Source organism: Manis javanica, chromosome 4, assembly GCF_040802235.1.
Source record: "Manis javanica isolate MJ-LG chromosome 4, MJ_LKY, whole genome shotgun sequence".
Classification (NCBI taxonomy): Eukaryota; Metazoa; Chordata; class Mammalia; order Pholidota; family Manidae; genus Manis; species Manis javanica.
The window spans coordinates 166,759,824-166,777,414 of NC_133159.1; the positions used below are offsets into that span (position 1 = coordinate 166,759,824).

Genomic DNA, 17,591 nt, shown 5'->3' on the forward strand with positions numbered 1-17,591 from the left:
TCGGTTCCGTGCCGTCCCAACCACGCACAGCCTGTTGCGCTCAGCAAACACTTTTCTTGTACAAGTTCTTCATAGCAGGTCTCTGCAAACAGGTTGGCGAAGGGCAGAAGGGCTTCTGCCCTAGAGTTGGGGGAGAAGGAGCCATATACTTCGAGAGGCGCGTATACTCTAGTGTCTTTCTGCCGGCCCCGCCCCATTTCCTCCAGTCCCGCCTCCTACCTGGGCACACAGACCCTTTTGCTTGTCCCCGCCCTATTCTCAGTCGCCAGTGAGTATCCCAGATTACTCCGTCGGCCTGGTTCCGATTTCAGGGAGTCCTTGCTCCCACTCCGTCTCTCCCTCCGCTCCGCGGCAGCCCGATTCTACCTGTCTGCCCAACCCCATCCTTCCGGCCCCGCCCCACCCCGGCCCCGCCTCCTTCCCCAGCTTTCACCTTGGCGGATCTGCCCCTGGTTGGGCGGAGCCTGGGGCTGCTGGACTGGTAGGACTTGGGAAGTCGGACGTTGGGATTCGGGGCTCCGTTCCCCGTCTTGCGTTCTAGCCGCGTCCTCCCGGCCAGGTTAGGTATCTGAGAGTAGGGGCTGCGCGCACCTGGGGCGGGCCAGCCGGTGGGAGGTAAAGGAGGGGCCGGTCCTGAGAGCAAGTCCGACTGAGACTCCCCTCCCGCGGGTCCCGCCCAGCCCTGGGCGCACCCGCTTTGTGCAGTCTGCGCAGCAAGCGCACCAGCTCCTCGTTGGAAAGGCCGCCAAGGCGCGCGGCCTGGCAGAAGAAGGTGAGGCCCGCGTGAGCGCGCTTGGTGCGGCAGGGGCTGCGGGACCGACCTTTCCAGCTTCGGTGCAGCCGCAGAGCCTGCGGCTTCTTGGAGTAGCAGCTTGAAGGAAAGTGGAGCAGCTTCCTCAGACACCGCCTCTCCCAGTCACCTCCATCCCACAGGTGGGGAAAGCAGGAAGCCACTTGTCTCCGGCCGGGGCAAGTTGGGGTCCAGGAAACTGACCCAGAATTCAGGGCTCCCATCTCTGGGGCAGGAACATCAGGGAACCCCCTGCACGGGACAGAGGCTGCTCCCCCCATCCTAGGCCCTGAAGCTGGGAACAGCTGTGCTTACCTCATCACCTCCTGCACTGACTTGTAGGGCACGAAGCCCTGGCTCATCAGCTTGAACAGCATCTCTCAGAACAGGGTCTGCAGGCCCTGGGGGTCACAGACCCGGCTGTTCCTCACCTGGCCTGGGGGTAGAGCATATGGAGGAGGGTAAGGAGGAGCCTCCCCCAAGCCAAGCCCACTCCTGCCCCACTAGCCTTGCCCCTCACCCAAGCACTGAGGGATGCGGGGGCTGTCTGTGAGGACACCAAGGAAGTCTCTGAAGCTCACTGTTCCATCACCTGGGAATAGACAGAGGGTCTGCTGGGGGGTGCCCGCCCCTGCAGAAGCCCTACCCTGCATATGCATTAGGGGCTTGCCAGTTCCAGGCATTAGAGAGTCCAGTTCTGCCTCTAGCCAAGCATCAACCCCATTTGAGTGCGGGAGAAAGAACCCTTGCTCTGGGAGAGCCCCAAGTTAGGATGAAGATTAAAGCAGCAGAAATGTTGAGGGTCTATGGGATAGGCATGTTGATCAGGGCAGGCTTCCTGGAAGAGGGAACTTTAAGAAGGCCAGGTCAGAGATTTTGTAGGCAAGGTTAGCATTCTGCAGGACTAGAGATGAGAGAGGACAAGAGAGCAGGGTGGGGGCACCCACCATCCAAGTCAGCCTGCTGTAGAGCCTCGCACATCTCCTGTGGGCTCAGCTGGATACCCACATTGTGCAGCGTGGCTTTCATGCTCAGCATGTCCACAGTGCCTATAGTACCTGTCTGGCTGGAGCAGAACAGTTTGAAGATATCCTGGAATGCTGGGGGCAGGGAGCGGCAGGCAGCAAGGTGAACTGCACAACCAGGAGTCCTGAGATCCACACACTCTAGCTCAGGTGGGGCTGAGTACTTGGGTCACTCCAACCCCCTGGGCATTATAACTTAATATAAAGAACAACAATGTGGCTGCTGTGTGTTGGCACCTGTTAAGAGCCTATTCAGTTCTCATGTCCAAAATTCATATTTAGACTTTTGTATGAAAAACACTCAAAATTCACATCCACGGTCTCACCACAGTAGGGGCAATGCTGGGCTGTGGACTCAGGCAGTCTAGCTCTGGAGTGACAATCCCCTGAGCCTCCTGGAGCCCTGTGGAACCTGGCATATAGCAGGTACTGAAAGTTATTGATGATGATTATCTGAGGAGCCCCTGCCAATTTCAGAACTGATCTTTGGGTGGGATTGGGGCCCCCAAATGTAGAAGTGGTTTCTTCTACAGGACTGTTTTCTTCCATCCTTTCTCCCAACTTCCCTTCTCCCTTCCTCCTATCCTCTTTATCCATTCATCCATCCATCATCCAAACACCTTCCTATTTACCAATCTACCCTTTCTACCCCCTTCTCACACACACACACACACACACACACACACACACACACACACACACACACACACACACACACACACCAGTGAGTCTTGGAATTGTGGAGATGAGCAAATTAGACCGGCCTGGCATAGAGGGAGGGTTACAATGCACTGGCTTTTCACAGTGACCCCAGCCTCTGCACAGACAGCCCCTTATAGTTCTGCCCTGAGCATCCCTAATTTTCCTCCCTGCCCTCAGCCCTGGGGTCCTTACCTGTCAGCTGCTGGGTTGTCAGGGGTAGAAAGTTCTCTTCTGCAAAGCTGCCTCAGGGGGAAGAATTTGGAAAAGTCGTTGCACCTGCTGCAGAGAGATGCCAAGGCCAGGCAGGCAGTACCCTAAACCCAACACCCCAGGCCTGGCCTCCAGTCCCTGCCCTCACCTCTGAGACCCAGCACTGGGACCTGATTGTGCTGAATGGGCAGCCACAAGGCCCTTGAATGCCCTGGCCCTCTGTGAGGCCTGCTCAGCCCCCTGGGCCGTGGCTGCTGCTGGCTCCACCTGGGTCAGCAGGACAATGCCCTGCTGCTGCAGCTTCCCTTTCTGCATCTTGCCAGGCTGCTCCTCTCCTGGATCTCGTGTGAGCAGGCTTCCAGGCTTCCGTGGAGGCCTTGGAGGCAGGGAGAAGGCAGGGCAGAGGCCCAGCCCACTTGAGCACACAAACTCCAGGTGCCCTGGGACCAGGCCTGTGCACAGCTCTACCTCCTCCCAGGTCCCCTCACACTGGCCTGCACACATAGATTTAGCCAGGGGATTCTGGGGGCAGCAGCTTGTAGTAGTGGTGGACCCTCTCCCAGCCCTGGTCACCTGGACATTCTCTGTGCCGACAGGGCTCTCTTGGTCTTCTGCCCTCTGCTGTCTGAAAGGCAGAGAGCCACATGCTCTGAGGTTGGTCCAGAGCCTCAGACCTGCAGCCCCAGGCTGACATTGGGGTGGATTTAACATCTCTCTGCCAAGGATGCACTATGTCCCTTACCACAGACTTGCTCCTCTCTGTGAGGGAATCTGCTGCTCTGTTCTTTTGATTTTCTGCCTCCCTTAAGGCATCTCAACAAGGGAGAAGCAGGCCTGAGAGTCCCACAGTCAGAGTGGGTGGGAGGTGTCCAGCCCAAGGTGGGCTATGGCCCACTTTACCCCAGGTTCCCTCTTCCAAACAATGCAAGCCCACAAAACACTTTTTAAAAAGTACTTCAGGAAGATGGGTCCCAGTGACCCAGCCACTCCCCAGCGCCTCACCTCTACATCACCTTGTCATCTCCTCCAACCGCCTTCCAGCCTCCTGCCCCCTTCTCCTCTGGCCCTGGCCCAGTCTTAACTGCTCAGCCCTTCCTAAGCCCCTCTCCGAGGCCCTGGGCACCTTCCTCTGAGCTCCTATCAAGGCAGGGCTGGCTCGTGAGAATCTTCAAGACTGGGCTTCCCCTTGACAGGGAGCCTTGGCCCAAGTGGATTTCAAAGCTGACCAGGACCAAAGGCATGGCATTGCCTCCTCCTTTTCCTCCTCCCCGACTTCTCTCCTCACTGCCATGTCCACCCCAGCACTCCAAATTCCTTCCCTCTTTTGCTGCCATCTCTCTGTTTCCAGAAGCTTCCCCACATTGTCCATCCTCCCCCAACACATTTTGTGTGTTTGTTTAGTACATGTGTCTGGTGGAACGTGCTTCCTGTATGTGTGGCTGTGTTGTGCCTGTATGTGTGGTGTGCTGGTCAGCTGGTGGTGTGTATGTGTGTGCGCATATGTGTGCATGTGGAAGTGTACCATTACACATGGGCTCTCCCCTACATTTTGAGGGGCCTCCAACTCAAGGCTGTGGGACTCTGGAGGGCTAGTCCTTTGGCTTCGTTCTTCCCCTCCTTCAAGCCCCTGGACACATCCCTTCCCCAGGCCAAGCTTTCCCCATGGAGGGAGGGAGGACTCCCCTGCACACCTGCTCAGCTCCACCTGCCCGGCCCCACCCACAGGACACTCTTTCCTCAGAAGAGCTTAGTTGAAGGCCAAGAAGACACCCCATTTCCTGATCTGAGGAACTGAAGCCCCCCTAAGACTAGCCAGGAGTGTCTGTGGCTGGCTTAGAGGTCTGAACAGGCATGAGTGAAGTGGAACCACCCATGGGGACTAGGGGGGCAAAGCAGGGCTGACAGGGTTCTCAGGGGCCAGGTGGGGCTGGTGGAGCTGGGGAGCCATAAAAGGGAATGGCATCCCTAAAAAATAGAGACCAGGGCACTGCAGCCCGGTGAGCTCACTGGGCTGGGTGTGTTCGCACAAAAACTCTGATCAGGAGGCCGGCACTGGAGGCTTTATTGGTTTTGTCTAGTCAGTTCTCTGGGGAAGGGGAATTTGACAGCTTCAAATGGATTTTCAGCAATAATGGATTCACTTTCTTGATTTCTGGCACTGAGCTGTAATGTAGAAAAGAAAGTGTCACTCGGGCCTCAGTGGGAGGGTCAGGGGAGAGGGGTGAGTCCAGGGACCCCCAGAGGAGGGTGCTGTGTATGAAGGCCTCTTCCTGCTGCCTGCTGCTGGGCAGCTGACCTGTTGGGTCCATTCGTCACCAGAAAGCAAGGGGTGCTGGAGAACCCTCATTCTCATCCTCTGCTAGATGGAAGTGTCCTGAGCCAGGGCTGGGGTTGTCACGTTTTCAGCAAGGCAGGCACTAGCCTGAGCAGTCCCAGGGATGGTAAGGCCATGTGTCCTCCGGGTGAGAAGCTCTCTCATGCTGGAATGGCCCCATTTTGAACCCAGGTCCCTGCCCAAGCCCTGGCGTGCTCACCCTGCATGGTCCTCAGGCCGCCTCCAGCTCTGGCCTCAGCACGGCACCTCAGGCCACTGGAACCTTGTTTCCAGCAGCCTTTATGAGGTCACTGAGGTCGAGACGCCACGGCCTGGTCCATCCCCTACCTAGTCCCTCATTCCACTGTTCCCATCTCCCACCCAGCTGTGTGAGGAGGGGGTCCACGTCCTAGTGCAGCCGCCTTTTGGGGGCAGCTGTGGGCCAGTCTCACTTACTGTTTCATATCTCCTTGTGGCAGCAGGGACATGGTTGGTGACTGGAGAAGCTTCACTTCCCCTTCAGTGGTGGTCTTCTTGATCCCCAGCTTGCTGAAGTCAAGGTAAGTGTGGGGGAAGGTCTTGTCCTCCTGCTTCCAAGCTTTCTGCTGCTCCCCAGCTCCAAGAGGTTCCTTTAACGACTCCTTACTGAGCTTTCCCTGCCCAGGCTGTTCCAGAGCTGGCTGGGCAGCACCGTCCATGGCCTTCTGGGATGGAGCTTCGATCACATGCTCCAAACTGGGCAGGTCCATCTTGCTGGAGGCGGCCACGGGCAGGCAAGACATGAAGGTGGTTAGGTCTGCCAGGCCAATGGCAGGTGGGAGATCGGAGGAGGACAGGTCAGGGCTGGGCGGCTGCTGGGAGTCTGTGGTGGGAGGAGCTGGCTGGGCGCTGGGGTTCTGGAGCTGCTTCTTGGAGCACAGGGGGTCCGTGGGGACTGATTGCTGGTCCGGGTGGCTGTTCTTATCTGTGTTGTTCTTGTCAGGCTGCGTGCTGATTGCCCGTTCCAGGCTGTGTTTTGAGGCCTGGATGAGCTTGTCAGCCCAGAAGAGGTCCTTGGAGGTCTGCACACAGATGGAATGGTATTTGGTGGACAACTGGTCCTCCTCTGTGGGACTCAGGTAGCTGGAGTCTGATCTCATACTCCACTGGTTGATGTCCTTTAGAGTTAGCCCCTCTGTGTGGGGCAGGAGGGGCTCTATCATATACTCCTGCTGCCAAGGGTCTTCATTACAGGGAGTCGCCTTCAACTTGGGCCCCACATCCAGCTCAGCCTCAGGCTGCGGCAAATCCTCAGGCTCTGGCTCCACATCCGTCTCCAGTTCTGGGTCTACGTTCAGGTCCGATTGGTCTGGGGGCTCCAGCTCTAGCAACTCGTTATCCAGCTGAAAAGTGTCAACTGAAAGCTGAGGAGGCCTCTGCCCTTGAGGTCCTCCCTCGTGCCGTTCCCTGCCCCGCCCCCTCTCCCTCCCTCCCTGCCCTACTTTCCTACTGCTCACTTCCTCCCTAACTTGCCTCTGCAGAAGCCTGCCTGGGGCAGGGAGGCTGCAGCAGATGGTAAGGGTGGGTGAGCATGACTGTGCTAACCCTGGCCTGGACTAGGGGCCTGTCAAGGATTTAGTGAAGATGGGCTTCAAAGAACCCTGCCCCTTGCCTACCAGCTCCCCATACCTCCATCTCATCTTCGTCTGGTACCAGCTGGAACCCGTGTTGGTTTATGTTACCCCTAAGACAGAAGGAGACAGAGTGGGTAACAGGGCTTCAAGGCTTGGGGGCTGTGGCTCCTGGGGGAAGGGGATTCTGGGGCCCTCAAGGCCCCCTGCCTTGGACAGGGGCTGGCCAGTGCCCCCAGCTCAGCCACTCCCCGGGCTGTCCCCACTCTGACCAAGCATTCTGGAGTCCTATTCTTGAATCTTAGCAAGTTTAGGAAGTGCCTGGAGAGCTCACCAAGTCGCTCCCTGCTCCCAAAGAAGGATCCTGTTGGTCGGCAGGAGGCCCAATAATCTTCATTTTAATCAAGCATTGTAGTGAGCCAGTAGGGCTCACCCAGTGAATTGTTACCCAGAAAGCTGCTCCCCACAGAGGGAGAAGCCCAGAGCAATGTCCCCCGCCTGCCCCGCCCAGTTCCAGCAGAGGGGTGTGTGTGTATGTGTGGATGATTCCCTCGGTCTGGTCGGCTGTTCGCTGCCATCTCGGCTCCTGCCCTCAGCGCTCGGTCACTGTGACCTCCTTTCCTTCCTCGGGCACCTGCCCACGCCCACCTTAGACAGCTCTAAGGGGTCAGGTCCCATCCATGGGCACCCCTCCACCCCCACCCCCACCCCAGTCCTCCAATGTCAGGGTCTGTAGGCAGAAGCAGAAGAGGGCGATAGGACCCTCCCTTCTCTTCCCCCCTCCACCCACTATGGCCTTTTGGTGTGGATACTGCCCTTGGGGAGATTTTGGAAACAGGCAAGATGGAGGGAGATATTGGATGGGGAGGGGAGGCACACGAAAGCTTGGCAGTGGTGGAAGGAGTAAGGGTTAGTGGCCCGGGGGTTAGGGGAGGTCCTTGGATGATGGGGACCAGGTCTCACTGTGTTTCCACAATGTCCACCGATTCCTTGCAACAGCAGGGAAATCCACTGGCACCTGGCAAGGAGAAGGAGGTGAGGGCCAGGCTGCTGAGGGTGGGGGGACATCCCTGAGGGGTTCTAGAGCCCAGGCCAGGGGTGCTGCTCTAGCCACCTTCTCCCTCCAACCCTGTCCCTTACCACCCTGCTTGCCACCCTTCTCCCGCCCTCCCTTGTCCCTGCTCTCGCTGGCCTGTGTCACCAGCCCTATCTGCTGCCTTCCCCTGCCATGACTGCTTTTCCTCCACCCCGTGCTGCGTAAGGATGGGTGCTAAGAGAATTCATTCCATTTATTGAGTACTACTTGCCCAGGCCCTGGGCAGAGCACTTTCTGTGCTTTCTCTCATTGATTCAACATAACAAATGAGAAGAGATTCATTTGTCCGAGGTCCCTCAACTCATCACTGCTGAAGTCAGGACTTGAACACAAGTTTGACTCTTCACTGCCTTGCATGCTGTCCTACCCAGGAGTCTGTCACTGTGGGGACCCTATCATGCTTTGGTTGGCCTGTCTTCATTTCTCTCTGTGCTTGCCTCTCTGGCCCCTTTCTCCAGTCTCTCTGGCCAGGCCCAATATCTCTCTCTCATCCAAATCCTGGCATCTCCTACCCTGAAGACCATCCTCTCTTCCTCAGGCATCTCACCCCATACACCCTGGGTTGTCCATCCCCCAGGTCAGGCCACGGTTCTCACCCCAGGTATTTAGGTGATGCTGACACCTGTCTGGTAATTTATGAGCTCCAATTCCCTCTGCAGGGGAGACTGAGTGATCCCTTAGGAGAGATCCCCCCACTCCAGTCCCTTCTCTGGTGACTTGTGTCTTTTACTGCAGAAGTTTCTTTTTCATTCTCTGGAGGTGGGGCCACCACACTATCCCATTCTCTGCTACCTGAGGTACAGATGGGGGCTGATGCTGGGCCATCAAGGCAATGGGCAAGCTGGGTCCCCATGAGCCTGGAGTGTGGCAGGAAATGAGCGCCTTGGCTCCGGCTGAGAAGAACTGCTCCCAGGACTACATCGGAAGGATGAGAACGCGCCTCTTCCTAGAGATGTAGAGGCTGGGGAGGGTCCTTGTGGGGCTGGTCCTGGGACTGGAATGTGGGCACATCCATGTTCTGCCTGGGCCTGGGGATCTTGGATCAGCTGGGGGGCCGGGCTAGGGGCCCCCTCCACAGGCTAGGGGTCCCCCTCCATGGGCAGGCTCCCAACCGTCAGCTCAGTGCTCTCTTCAGAGCCTCCGTCTCAACAACCACGCTCCCTTGGCTTCCCCCCCTCACCCGTCTCTCAAATCCACGGGCCGCAAGTGTTGCTATTCCCCAGGCTTCTGATCTCAGAGCTTTGCTTGCTTTGCAGACTTTCTCTGGGCAACTTAATTAACACCCACGGCCTTAATCCTTCCATGAACAGCCATTGGCTGTGGATAAGAAGGGAAAGTGCTATGGTGTGAACCTCATTTGTCAGCAGTTTGCTGCTATCTTGGCCCTTGTCCTCAGCAGCACTGGAGGATTGGAAGCAAAAGTCTGAGGTTGACTCAACTTGGGGACTTTGTGCCTAACTTTGGAATGTTCTATAGGGAGTCAAGTGACATTCTGTAGGCATGAAATAATTTTGATTTTCAGTTGCTGGTTGCTAGTATACAGAATTGTAAACCCTGAAATCACCCTAAAATCCTATTATTTCTAGTTTCTTTTCTCTTCTTCCTTCCTTCCTTTTTTCTTTTCTTTATTCTTTCTTTTTCTTCCTTCCTTCCTTTCTCTTTCTTTCTCCCCCTCCTTCCTCCCTTCCTTTCTTTCTTCTTTCTTTTCCATAAGGTTTTTCTACATACACAATAATGTGTGTCCTTCAAGACAGTTTTACTTCCCCTTTCCAATCTGGATGTCTCTTATTTCCTTCTCTTGTTTGACAGCACTGAGAACACCAGTACCAGGATGGACAGAACTGAGAGCGCGGGGGGCAGGCACTCAGTATTTCGCCATAAGTGTGATGCTGGCTGTAGTTTTTGTCACTGGTGTTCTTTTTTAAGTTGAGGAATTTCCCTTCTATCCCTGATTTACTTAGTTTTTAATTAGGAACTGTTGTTGGATTTTCTCTGATACTTTTTCAACACTTATTGTGACGATCATATGGTTTTTCTTTCAGATTCTAATATATATGCTATATAGAACATGTTATGTTAACATATGAATAATGTTATATTTTAAAAATAAGTCTTTTATGATGGATCATTTTTAAAATATTAAAATCAGCCTTACATTCCTAGGATAAATCTCATTTGGTCATTCTATACATTGCTGAGTTTAATTTGGTAACTTTTTAGAAAATTTTTATATATATGTTCATGAGGTATATTGGTGTATAATTTTCTTATACTGTCTTTGTCAGGTTTGGATATTAGTGTAATTCTAGCCTCGTAGAAAGAGTTGAGAGATATTCCCTATTAAAATTTCTGGAAGAGCTTGTATAGAACTGGTATTATTTCTTCCTTCCTTTTGGCAGAATTTACAAAATGAAGCTTGGGAAACTAGGCCTGGAGTTTCCTTGTGGGAAGACTGTTAATTACAAATCTAACCTTAAAAAAAAAATAGATGCAGGGCTGTTTAGCCTATTTTTTCTTTTTTTGTGGTGAAATATACATAGTATAAAATTGCCCTTTTAAGGTCTTCTTAAGAATACAGTTAAGTATATAGTTCAGTGGCATTAAGGCCATTCACATTATTGTGCAACCATCACCATCATCTATTTCCAGAATACCTATTTCTTCTTGAGTGAACTTTGGGAGTTTGTATATTTTAAGGAATCTGTCCTTTTCATCTAAGTTGTCAAATTTATTGGCCTAAGTTGTTCACAATATCTCCTTATTATCCTTTTTATATCTGTGGAATCTGTAGTGCTGCCACCTTTTTATTCCTTATATTGGTAATTTCTTTTTTTGTTCCAGTTTGGCTCGAGATTTATCAATTTTGTGGATCTTCTTGGATCAGCCAGAGATATGTCTGATTCCTGCCTGATCACCCTAAAGTGACATCAGCCAGGCAATCAGTTGCAGAGCCACAGGTTTCCAATCAGGTTTTTATGATTTCACTGCTAACTGTTAAACATGGGCAACTAAGTACCACCAGGTATTTGAGGAAACCACTAACATGCAACTGACAGACCCAGAGAAAAGATGACTCCAGAGTACCAGAGGTGATTTGGGAAACAGAAGGTACCTTAAAGAAAAATTTACTATCTTCAGAGATTCGGAGATGAAGATACTCATTAATATATATCGCATCCAACAAAACAAGATAGGGATGCTACTAAAAAGAATTAGGAAAATAAAGTGCTTTTTGGCAAACAGAACTGGTAAATGAAACACCGAGGATCTTCCCAAAAAGTGGAACCAAAATATATCAAGAAAAAGTGAGAGAAAAAGATCAATAGGAAGTCTAGTTCTGAGTTACAGGAAGGAGATCCAGAAAGAATAGAGAACATGGAAACAAAGAGAAATCAAATTTTACTTGAGCTGAAGGATGAAATAAAATAAAGCAAACCTGATAGAATAGTTGACTAGATGTAGAGGTTGATAAAAACTAAGACTGTGATAAAACCAGAGTACCCTGGAAAAAGCAACTAGAAATTCCAGGAAAAACAAAAAGCTATTTGAGAAACAAAACTGTGGTATCTGTCCTATCTGCAGTGAATAGTACTTACGTAGTCACAATAATGTAAATCCTGTTTACCAACTTTTAGAGCCAACATATAGACAAAATTTGGAAAACATAATTTGAGCTGTGGGACAATGTAAATATTACCAACCTTGATATTTAAAAAAAATACATATATATATATATATAGGTTAGAGTCTTCGGGAGGTGGAAGGCAGGGAGGAAAGCTGAAGGGAAAGGTAGGGGCGCTAAAGACTTCATCTTACTATGTGGGTGTCAAGATAGTGTCTGAAGTTGATGAAAAATAAAGTATATTCAACTTAGAAAGGTATCAGCAGATCTAAAATCGATGTTGGGAGGAGGGGGAAGGTGGTAGAGCAGGAAGGTGGTAATGTCTAGAACTGATAAATCAAGAAAGACCTGAAGGTAACCAGGCAGAGAAAGAGTTCAAGTGAACCTGGTGGTGGCACTGAGGAGTGAGACTGGGGCTGTGGTATAGGAGATTCTTGCTTTCCATCACTGAATAAGCGCTCTTCAGTACTATTTAACCATACACACATATTTTTTTTGATAAAATTAAAATAAAATGGTGAGCCCTAGCTACAGGCCAGGCAGTGTGTTAGGGACTGTGGACACAGTGATGAACACGCACAGTCTCTGCCCTCTGGGAGCTTTCAAGCCTGTGGCCATAACCTCAGAAAACCCTCCAGGCTTAGTTCTCCTACTTCTGAGCTTTGGACTCAAACTCCCACCACCAGCTGCACATTTCTCCCTAAGGGGACCTCCCTCTTGTCAGAGCCTGAGGTGTCTCCTCTCTCTGAAATATCCCTTGTTCCTTATTGTGATGGTGCTCAGGGTTGACCTCTTCCTGGAGGCCTACCGGACTCCACCCGGTGGCACTGGGCTTGGGACTCCTCCCCTAGTCACCCCTGGGTTGCTCACTTTGAATCTCTGGTCCTCTGTACAGAGTCTAGCACAAGGTGGATACTCAGCAAAAATCTGCACAAAGACATTAACTCCTTCCTCTCATCTTGCCAAACCCTGCAGTTTAGCCTTCATTTCTTAATTCAAGTTCATACCCTGTGTGTCTAGACCCATGTGGATGTCTGACCCTTCTCTTTTCTAATCTCTCATCTCTTGATAACCCTTTCTCCCCTCTCCCTGGTTCATCTCATCCTATTACCCAAATTTGAAACCTGGATCATTTGTGACCCCCCCCAACCCCTCAGCTCCTGATCTTCAAACTGCTGAGATTGACCTTGTGTTCATCCCTTTCTCCAGTCTCACTGCATTGTCTCATCTCCCAACGCCAAAGTCAGCACAGTCCTAGGGCTTACCACACGCTGATGCTCAAGGCGGAGTGCTTTGCACATGATCAGTCCTCTAGTCATTCTGCACAAACTGCCACCACTCTCCTCACACAGAGGAGGAAACTTGCACAAGGTCACATAGCTATTAAGACCAGTGCCATGACTTGAATGCAGGTCTGATGGGCCCCAAAACCCATGATGCTTATCACTGTGCTGTCTGTATCTCTTTAGGCTTCTAGAAGGACCTCTACAATCACATTCCTCCCCTCCTCTGTCCCCCAACCTGGTCTTCTCAATGACCCAAGTGAACCTGCTGCCTCACACCTGCCTCTGGTTGCATCCGGACTGTAGGATGGCCTCAAAGATCCTGCATCATTTGACCTCTGCCTTCTTTTTTTGCTTTCTGGTATCCAGCTCCCTGCCTTGCCCCAAGCTCAAGCCACCCAGAGTATGGCAGACCCTTTAGTGCCCCAGTGCCTTTGTACATGCTATTTCTGATACACAGAAAGCAAAATCCTACTCATGCCTGATAGTTCAACTCACATCTCCAGTGTCATCATATCTGTGACATATCTAGCTGTCCAAGCTACATTTTTAAAGTTAACTCATCAGACTCAGGACCTACCACAAGAGTAAGCCCTGAAGGGGTGCAATAAATGCCAGAGGAGTGATTTAAGGTGTCTGCATACATTTGTTTGTGACAAAATTTGTTACCCTACAAATTTTGGTAAGGAGAAAAGCTGCTCTTTGGTTGTTGGTTCTTGGCACGTGTTAATGCTGGCCCGTATCCTCCGTGGGAGAGAAGGTCCCAAGAAGAAAGCCCCCCATTTCAGTGGTACTCTGAGCCCCCATTATCAGAAACGTGGGGGACTCAAGACCCGGAGGGGCAACTCTTTGCTTACTGAGAAGAGCGCAAACATAAAGGAGGCGCTCAGTAAATGTTGAAGCAGTCTGCTTCTCCCTGCGAAAGCTCCAAGCGTCAACCAGGGACACCTGGATGTGAATTTGGGGGTTATCTGCAGTTTAGGATAATTTATAAGTCGTTTTGCCCGTTGCACCCGGCAGAGGCTGGGTATGCTAGCTCGGATGGCACCTGCCCCTCACCCGCGCCTGGGTGGCGATGGGTCTGGCTGGGTTTGACCTTCCTTTCAGGCGCCCGGGCCTTAGGGAGCGGGGACAGGGGCCCCGGGTCTACCGTCGGCCCCGCGCCCCTTCCCCTCACTTTCACTTTTTCCCTCCCGCCCGCCGCCCCAACCCGCCACTCCCCACAACGCCGCCCCTCTGCGCCCTGCCCGCTGCGCGCCCGCCGGCTCCCACCTGTCACCCCCATGCTGACCGGGGCTCTGCCCAGAGGCGGGGACGGGCTGGTGGCTGCTGCCCCTCCGCCTCCACCGCGCTCTTGGGTTGGGGCTGTGCGAACGGGAACGGTGGGAATGCTGGGGCCGCTGGCGCCTGTGCTGTCGCCATCTCTTGTGACGTCCCCGCCGACCCCCGCGGGCAGGGCACTGCGCTCAGGATTCCTAGCGCGGGTGAGCGCGGCCTTTGGGGGCTGTCCCCTAGAGAAGGCTGCCCCGCCCCGCCCCGCAGCGGCCCGGAGGAGGGCGGCGACCGGTAAGCCTGGAGTGGGCTGGCCAGGCCCCTGCCACTGCCCCTTCCGTGTGCCCAGGACCCGTCCAAGATCCGGCTGAACCTGCAGCCTTTACTCCACGGTGTAGATGTATGACAGTGTCACACTTGCTTGGGCACAGCTTCAGATGTAGAACCAGATGAGACAAGGCACCCTGTGTGCTGGTGGCATCCACCTTCAGACAGGCCTCTGTCCTGTGACCAAGGAACCCACGGTGCGGGGTTGTCACCTCTGCTCAGTGCACTCAGGGGGCGGCTGGAAGGGCCGGCAGTCCAGACCACAGGGTCAGGAATGGGTCCTGGCTCCGGGCATTGTGGCATGCCCACACCTATCCAGGCCTGGCAGTGCCTGGGCCTTGGGGGCCTCCCCCCGCTTCAGCCTGGCAGTGTCTGGCCAGGGACTTCCCTGCTGCCACCAGGTGGGGCATCTCGCCTAACTAGTCTGATAGGCCAGAGATGGGACTGGAAATTCCCTCTGGGAGGAGTGGCGGGAAAAGCGGCCCCATTCAAGGGTTGAAAACAGTCCTTGCCCCAAACAGGGGCAGACTTGACAAGACCCCATCAAGAAGGCAAAGGGAGGCAGCTCTTAGGATCTGAGGTGCAGCAAGCAGGTGGGAAGAGTGCAGACAGCCAGGGCCCAACCACATTAGTCATCACCCCAAACTTTATTGCTTACAGAGTTCTCTATAACCCGGACTCTGTGGTAACAAGGCTGCGGTTCTTCACAGGCTAGGGGCTGGGGGCGGGGGTCTCTCCCTGGGGAGCAGTATGGCTCGATGTGGGCAGCCGGACAGAGGCCACCTTGGCAAGACATGGGGATGAGCGTCTCCCAAGGAAGGATCTCAGGGGACGCCTCCTCTGCCCCAGGAGCTGATGCTAGCAGGCCCCTCACCCCACAATGATTCACAGTTGATTAATGCTACATGAGTCCTGATTCAGCTCCCCTGTGAAGAAGAAACTGGGTTGGGGCAATGGGTGGGTTGGGGGGGCTCATCGTAAAGAAATCTGGAGGTTTGAGGGGTTACACATGTGGAAACAGGTCAAGACTTGAGTCCCTTCATCCCATCTCCTGCTTGTGCTCATGAAGAGCCACTGACCTGCCCTCCTGGAGGGCGGCCATGAAAGTGCTTTGAGGTTGTCCGAGTGCAAAACGCAGCTGGCATGCCCCTGAGGGGGGCGCCAGGCAGGGTCAGCACATGTGGTACCTGAGCTGTGTTTCCGGAAGCTGGTGTGCTCAGTGTTGAAAGCTGTGGCCCAGCTAACAGTAGTGCCTACATGGCTGCTTTCTTTCGCATTATCATGCCCCGGCCTCAGATGTGCCCCTCAGGTAGGTCTCATGTCACCCTGCCCTTTAACAGCGAAGGACACCGAGTGCTAGCTAGTCAGGGCAGTGATGGGCCTGCGGCTGAGGCTTGGGCCTGCTGCTCTGGGGAACACAGGTGGCCAGCATCAAATGGGCACGTGGCTGGGGCTTGAGAACCATTTCACTTCAACACCTTCTTTGGGCCTTGACTGAAGCTAAGGTCAGCTCAGGACCTGTGTTGCAACACCCTGAAAAGTGTGGTGTGTCCTCCCAGGGAGACTTCCCAGTCAAGGCATCCCTCCCTGACTTTGTTGGAAGAGTTTCTAGACCGAAGAGGGGGTTTGATGGCCAGGCAAGGGGGTCAGAGGGCCCCCCCATTAACCCAAGGGCAGGCATGCCTGCCACCTTGGTCATGTGATGGACTAGGTGTGGGTCCTTGGGCACTCAGCCCCCTCACACCTGCATGGAGGTCACCCAAGGGGCTTGCCCTCCCCCCGACTGCCAGCAAGTCGGGGCACTTGCTCAGGCCAATCCAAACTGCTCAGGCCAGCTTGTTTAAGCCAGGGCAGACAAGACCCTCTGTGCTCCCATGGGAAGAGGCCTCCTGCCTTCCTCCTCCTCATGTGGGTGCTCTCTGGGTGGGGTCAGGCAGAGCACAGCTGGGAAATTCTGGGAGGCGTCTGGCTAACCCCCACTTGGCTGCTGCCAGCCCCTGGTCCCAGCTGAGCCAGGGTGTGGCGGATCTCCGGGAGCAGGCGGAGCCCATGTTTCAGGGGCAGCACTGAGCACCAGAGGAAGACTGCTTCTGGCAGAGCAGAGCTGTGGTGGAAGGCTGGGTTAGGGCCTGTTCTCCAGTTGGCCATGCTTGACCCTCCAGCTCCAGGCGAAACTGCCATCGGGGGCCAGGGTGCACTGCAGGTCGATGCCTGAGTCTGGTACCTCCATGTCGTAGCGCACGGGCTGCCCATCTTTGGTCACCAAGCTGAAGGCTGCAGCTGGTATCTGGCGGCAGAGAAAACCAGTGGGCCTGAGACAGTGGCGTGGGGCTCAGAAGCTACTCAGAAGTGTAAAGCTGACAGTCTCCTCCCCTGCTGAGACATCTCCAGTCAGGCAGGCATCCCTGAGGGAGTTACCTGCCTTCCATTCTGGAGGCCTTGAAGACCTGGCCCAAATGTAGGTCCTGAGGGCCACTCAACAAACACTTCCAGTCTTGCCCTGAGACCCTGCGGGACCTCCAAGGCCAACTACCCCCTATGGAGCCACTTATACTAAGTCGAAAGCCTTCCTCCTGGAGGGCTAGGCCAGGGCTACTGGCTTCTGGGACCCTGCCTCTAGTTGTGGATCTGTCCCCTTACCTGGCTGCTGATGCCAGTTGCGATATCTCCCACCTTGACCCGGTGGAACTCTCGGATGTGCAGGTGTTCACCATTGAGAGACTGTATTTGAACTTTCACACCTAGAAGGCAGGCAGGGTGACTGTCAGGAGAGCAGCTGCTGGCTCCCACGGGAGCCCTGTGCAGAGCAAAGCAGGTCGGTTGTGAGGAAGCTGCAGAGATGACATTTACACTGGGCTGGCCCTGATGTTATACGCCTGTTAGCTCTTCCTAGCCATTTTCCATCAACATCTGGAATTTGGCTTGCACAAAGCTGAGAGCTAAGGTTGGCTTCTATGGGGAAGTAGTATTCCAACTTGTACACAAAGCAGCAAGGAACTGGAAACAAAGATACATTTAAATTATAAGTATCAAATGAGATTGTGGGCAGCTTGGATTGTAATGTTCCCTGAGTTGGAGTGGCTCCTGGCCAGGCCTTGAGGGTTTGATGCCATGAGTCACACTGGCCCTGGGATATGAGCTGATGAAACTCTGAGCTGATGAAACCCTTGTTATATCAAAATCACAACATAACCTAGGCAACCAACTTGAAAACAAAGCTTTATTTATGCTCTTTCTCATCATCTGTCTTCAAATCCCAGAAGAGGGTCCCAGCAAACCTATTGCTGAGTTCTTGATTAAAATGCTTATGTGGTCCTGTCTTCCTTTTCTATTCAGAAGA

General features: G+C 53.5%; 3 protein-coding genes across 7 annotated transcripts in view; all 3 read right to left on the reverse strand.

Annotated features, from left to right (window-relative positions):
* Window positions 1–35: 35 nt before the first annotated feature.
* LOC108386994 (uncharacterized) lies at window positions 36–3,237 on the reverse strand. The gene is given in 8 exon segments (XM_073232903.1): window positions 36–274; window positions 311–591; window positions 693–871; window positions 1,106–1,226; window positions 1,311–1,382; window positions 1,738–1,890; window positions 2,710–2,763; window positions 2,877–3,237. Coding segments are annotated over 8 exon segments (1,449 nt in total). The 5' UTR covers window positions 3,232–3,237; the 3' UTR covers window positions 36–40.
* Window positions 3,238–4,772: 1,535 nt separating this feature from the next.
* On the reverse strand, window positions 4,773–14,295 carry SPATA32 (spermatogenesis associated 32). Of its 4 annotated transcripts, none has more exons than XR_012130813.1 (5): window positions 13,925–14,085; window positions 7,615–7,669; window positions 6,710–6,764; window positions 5,262–6,423; window positions 4,773–4,890 (listed from the first exon to the last, which is right to left on the reverse strand). XR_012130813.1 is itself a non-coding variant. In XM_017645145.3 (5 exons), the coding sequence occupies exons 1-5, from the start codon at window positions 13,935–13,937 to the stop codon at window positions 4,806–4,808; spliced, it is 1,134 nt and encodes a 377-aa protein (XP_017500634.1). In that variant the 5' UTR covers window positions 13,938–14,295; the 3' UTR covers window positions 4,773–4,805. The 4 variants fall into 4 exon arrangements, 3 of the variants coding, with proteins under 3 accessions (XP_017500634.1, XP_073091814.1, XP_073091815.1); XM_017645145.3 differs by having other exon boundaries at window positions 5,498–6,423; window positions 13,925–14,295; XM_073235713.1 differs by having other exon boundaries at window positions 5,498–6,423; window positions 6,697–6,764; window positions 13,925–13,944.
* A 584-nt stretch (window positions 14,296–14,879) lies between these two features.
* MAP3K14 (mitogen-activated protein kinase kinase kinase 14) overlaps window positions 14,880–17,591 on the reverse strand; it is a 40,612-nt gene continuing 37,900 nt past the window's right edge. For both annotated transcript variants that reach the window (XM_036997071.2, XM_036997070.2), the window contains exons 15-16: window positions 16,892–16,992; window positions 14,880–16,538 (exon numbers count right to left, since the gene is read on the reverse strand). In XM_036997071.2, the coding sequence (XP_036852966.1) occupies window positions 16,374–16,538; window positions 16,892–16,992 (266 nt within the window). In that variant the 3' untranslated portion in view covers window positions 14,880–16,373. The remainder of the gene's footprint in view (window positions 16,539–16,891; window positions 16,993–17,591) is intronic.

Bases quoted from the DNA above. Each gene is read 5' to 3' on its own strand.
- SPATA32 (XM_017645145.3), bottom strand. The intron at 6,765-7,614 runs GTGAGACCTGGT...CTTCTGTCTTAG, and splicing joins GTGGACATTGTGGAAACACA to GGGTAACATAAACCAACACG. The intron at 4,891-5,497 runs GTAAGTGAGACT...TCTACATTACAG, and splicing joins CCACAAGGAGATATGAAACA to CTCAGTGCCAGAAATCAAGA.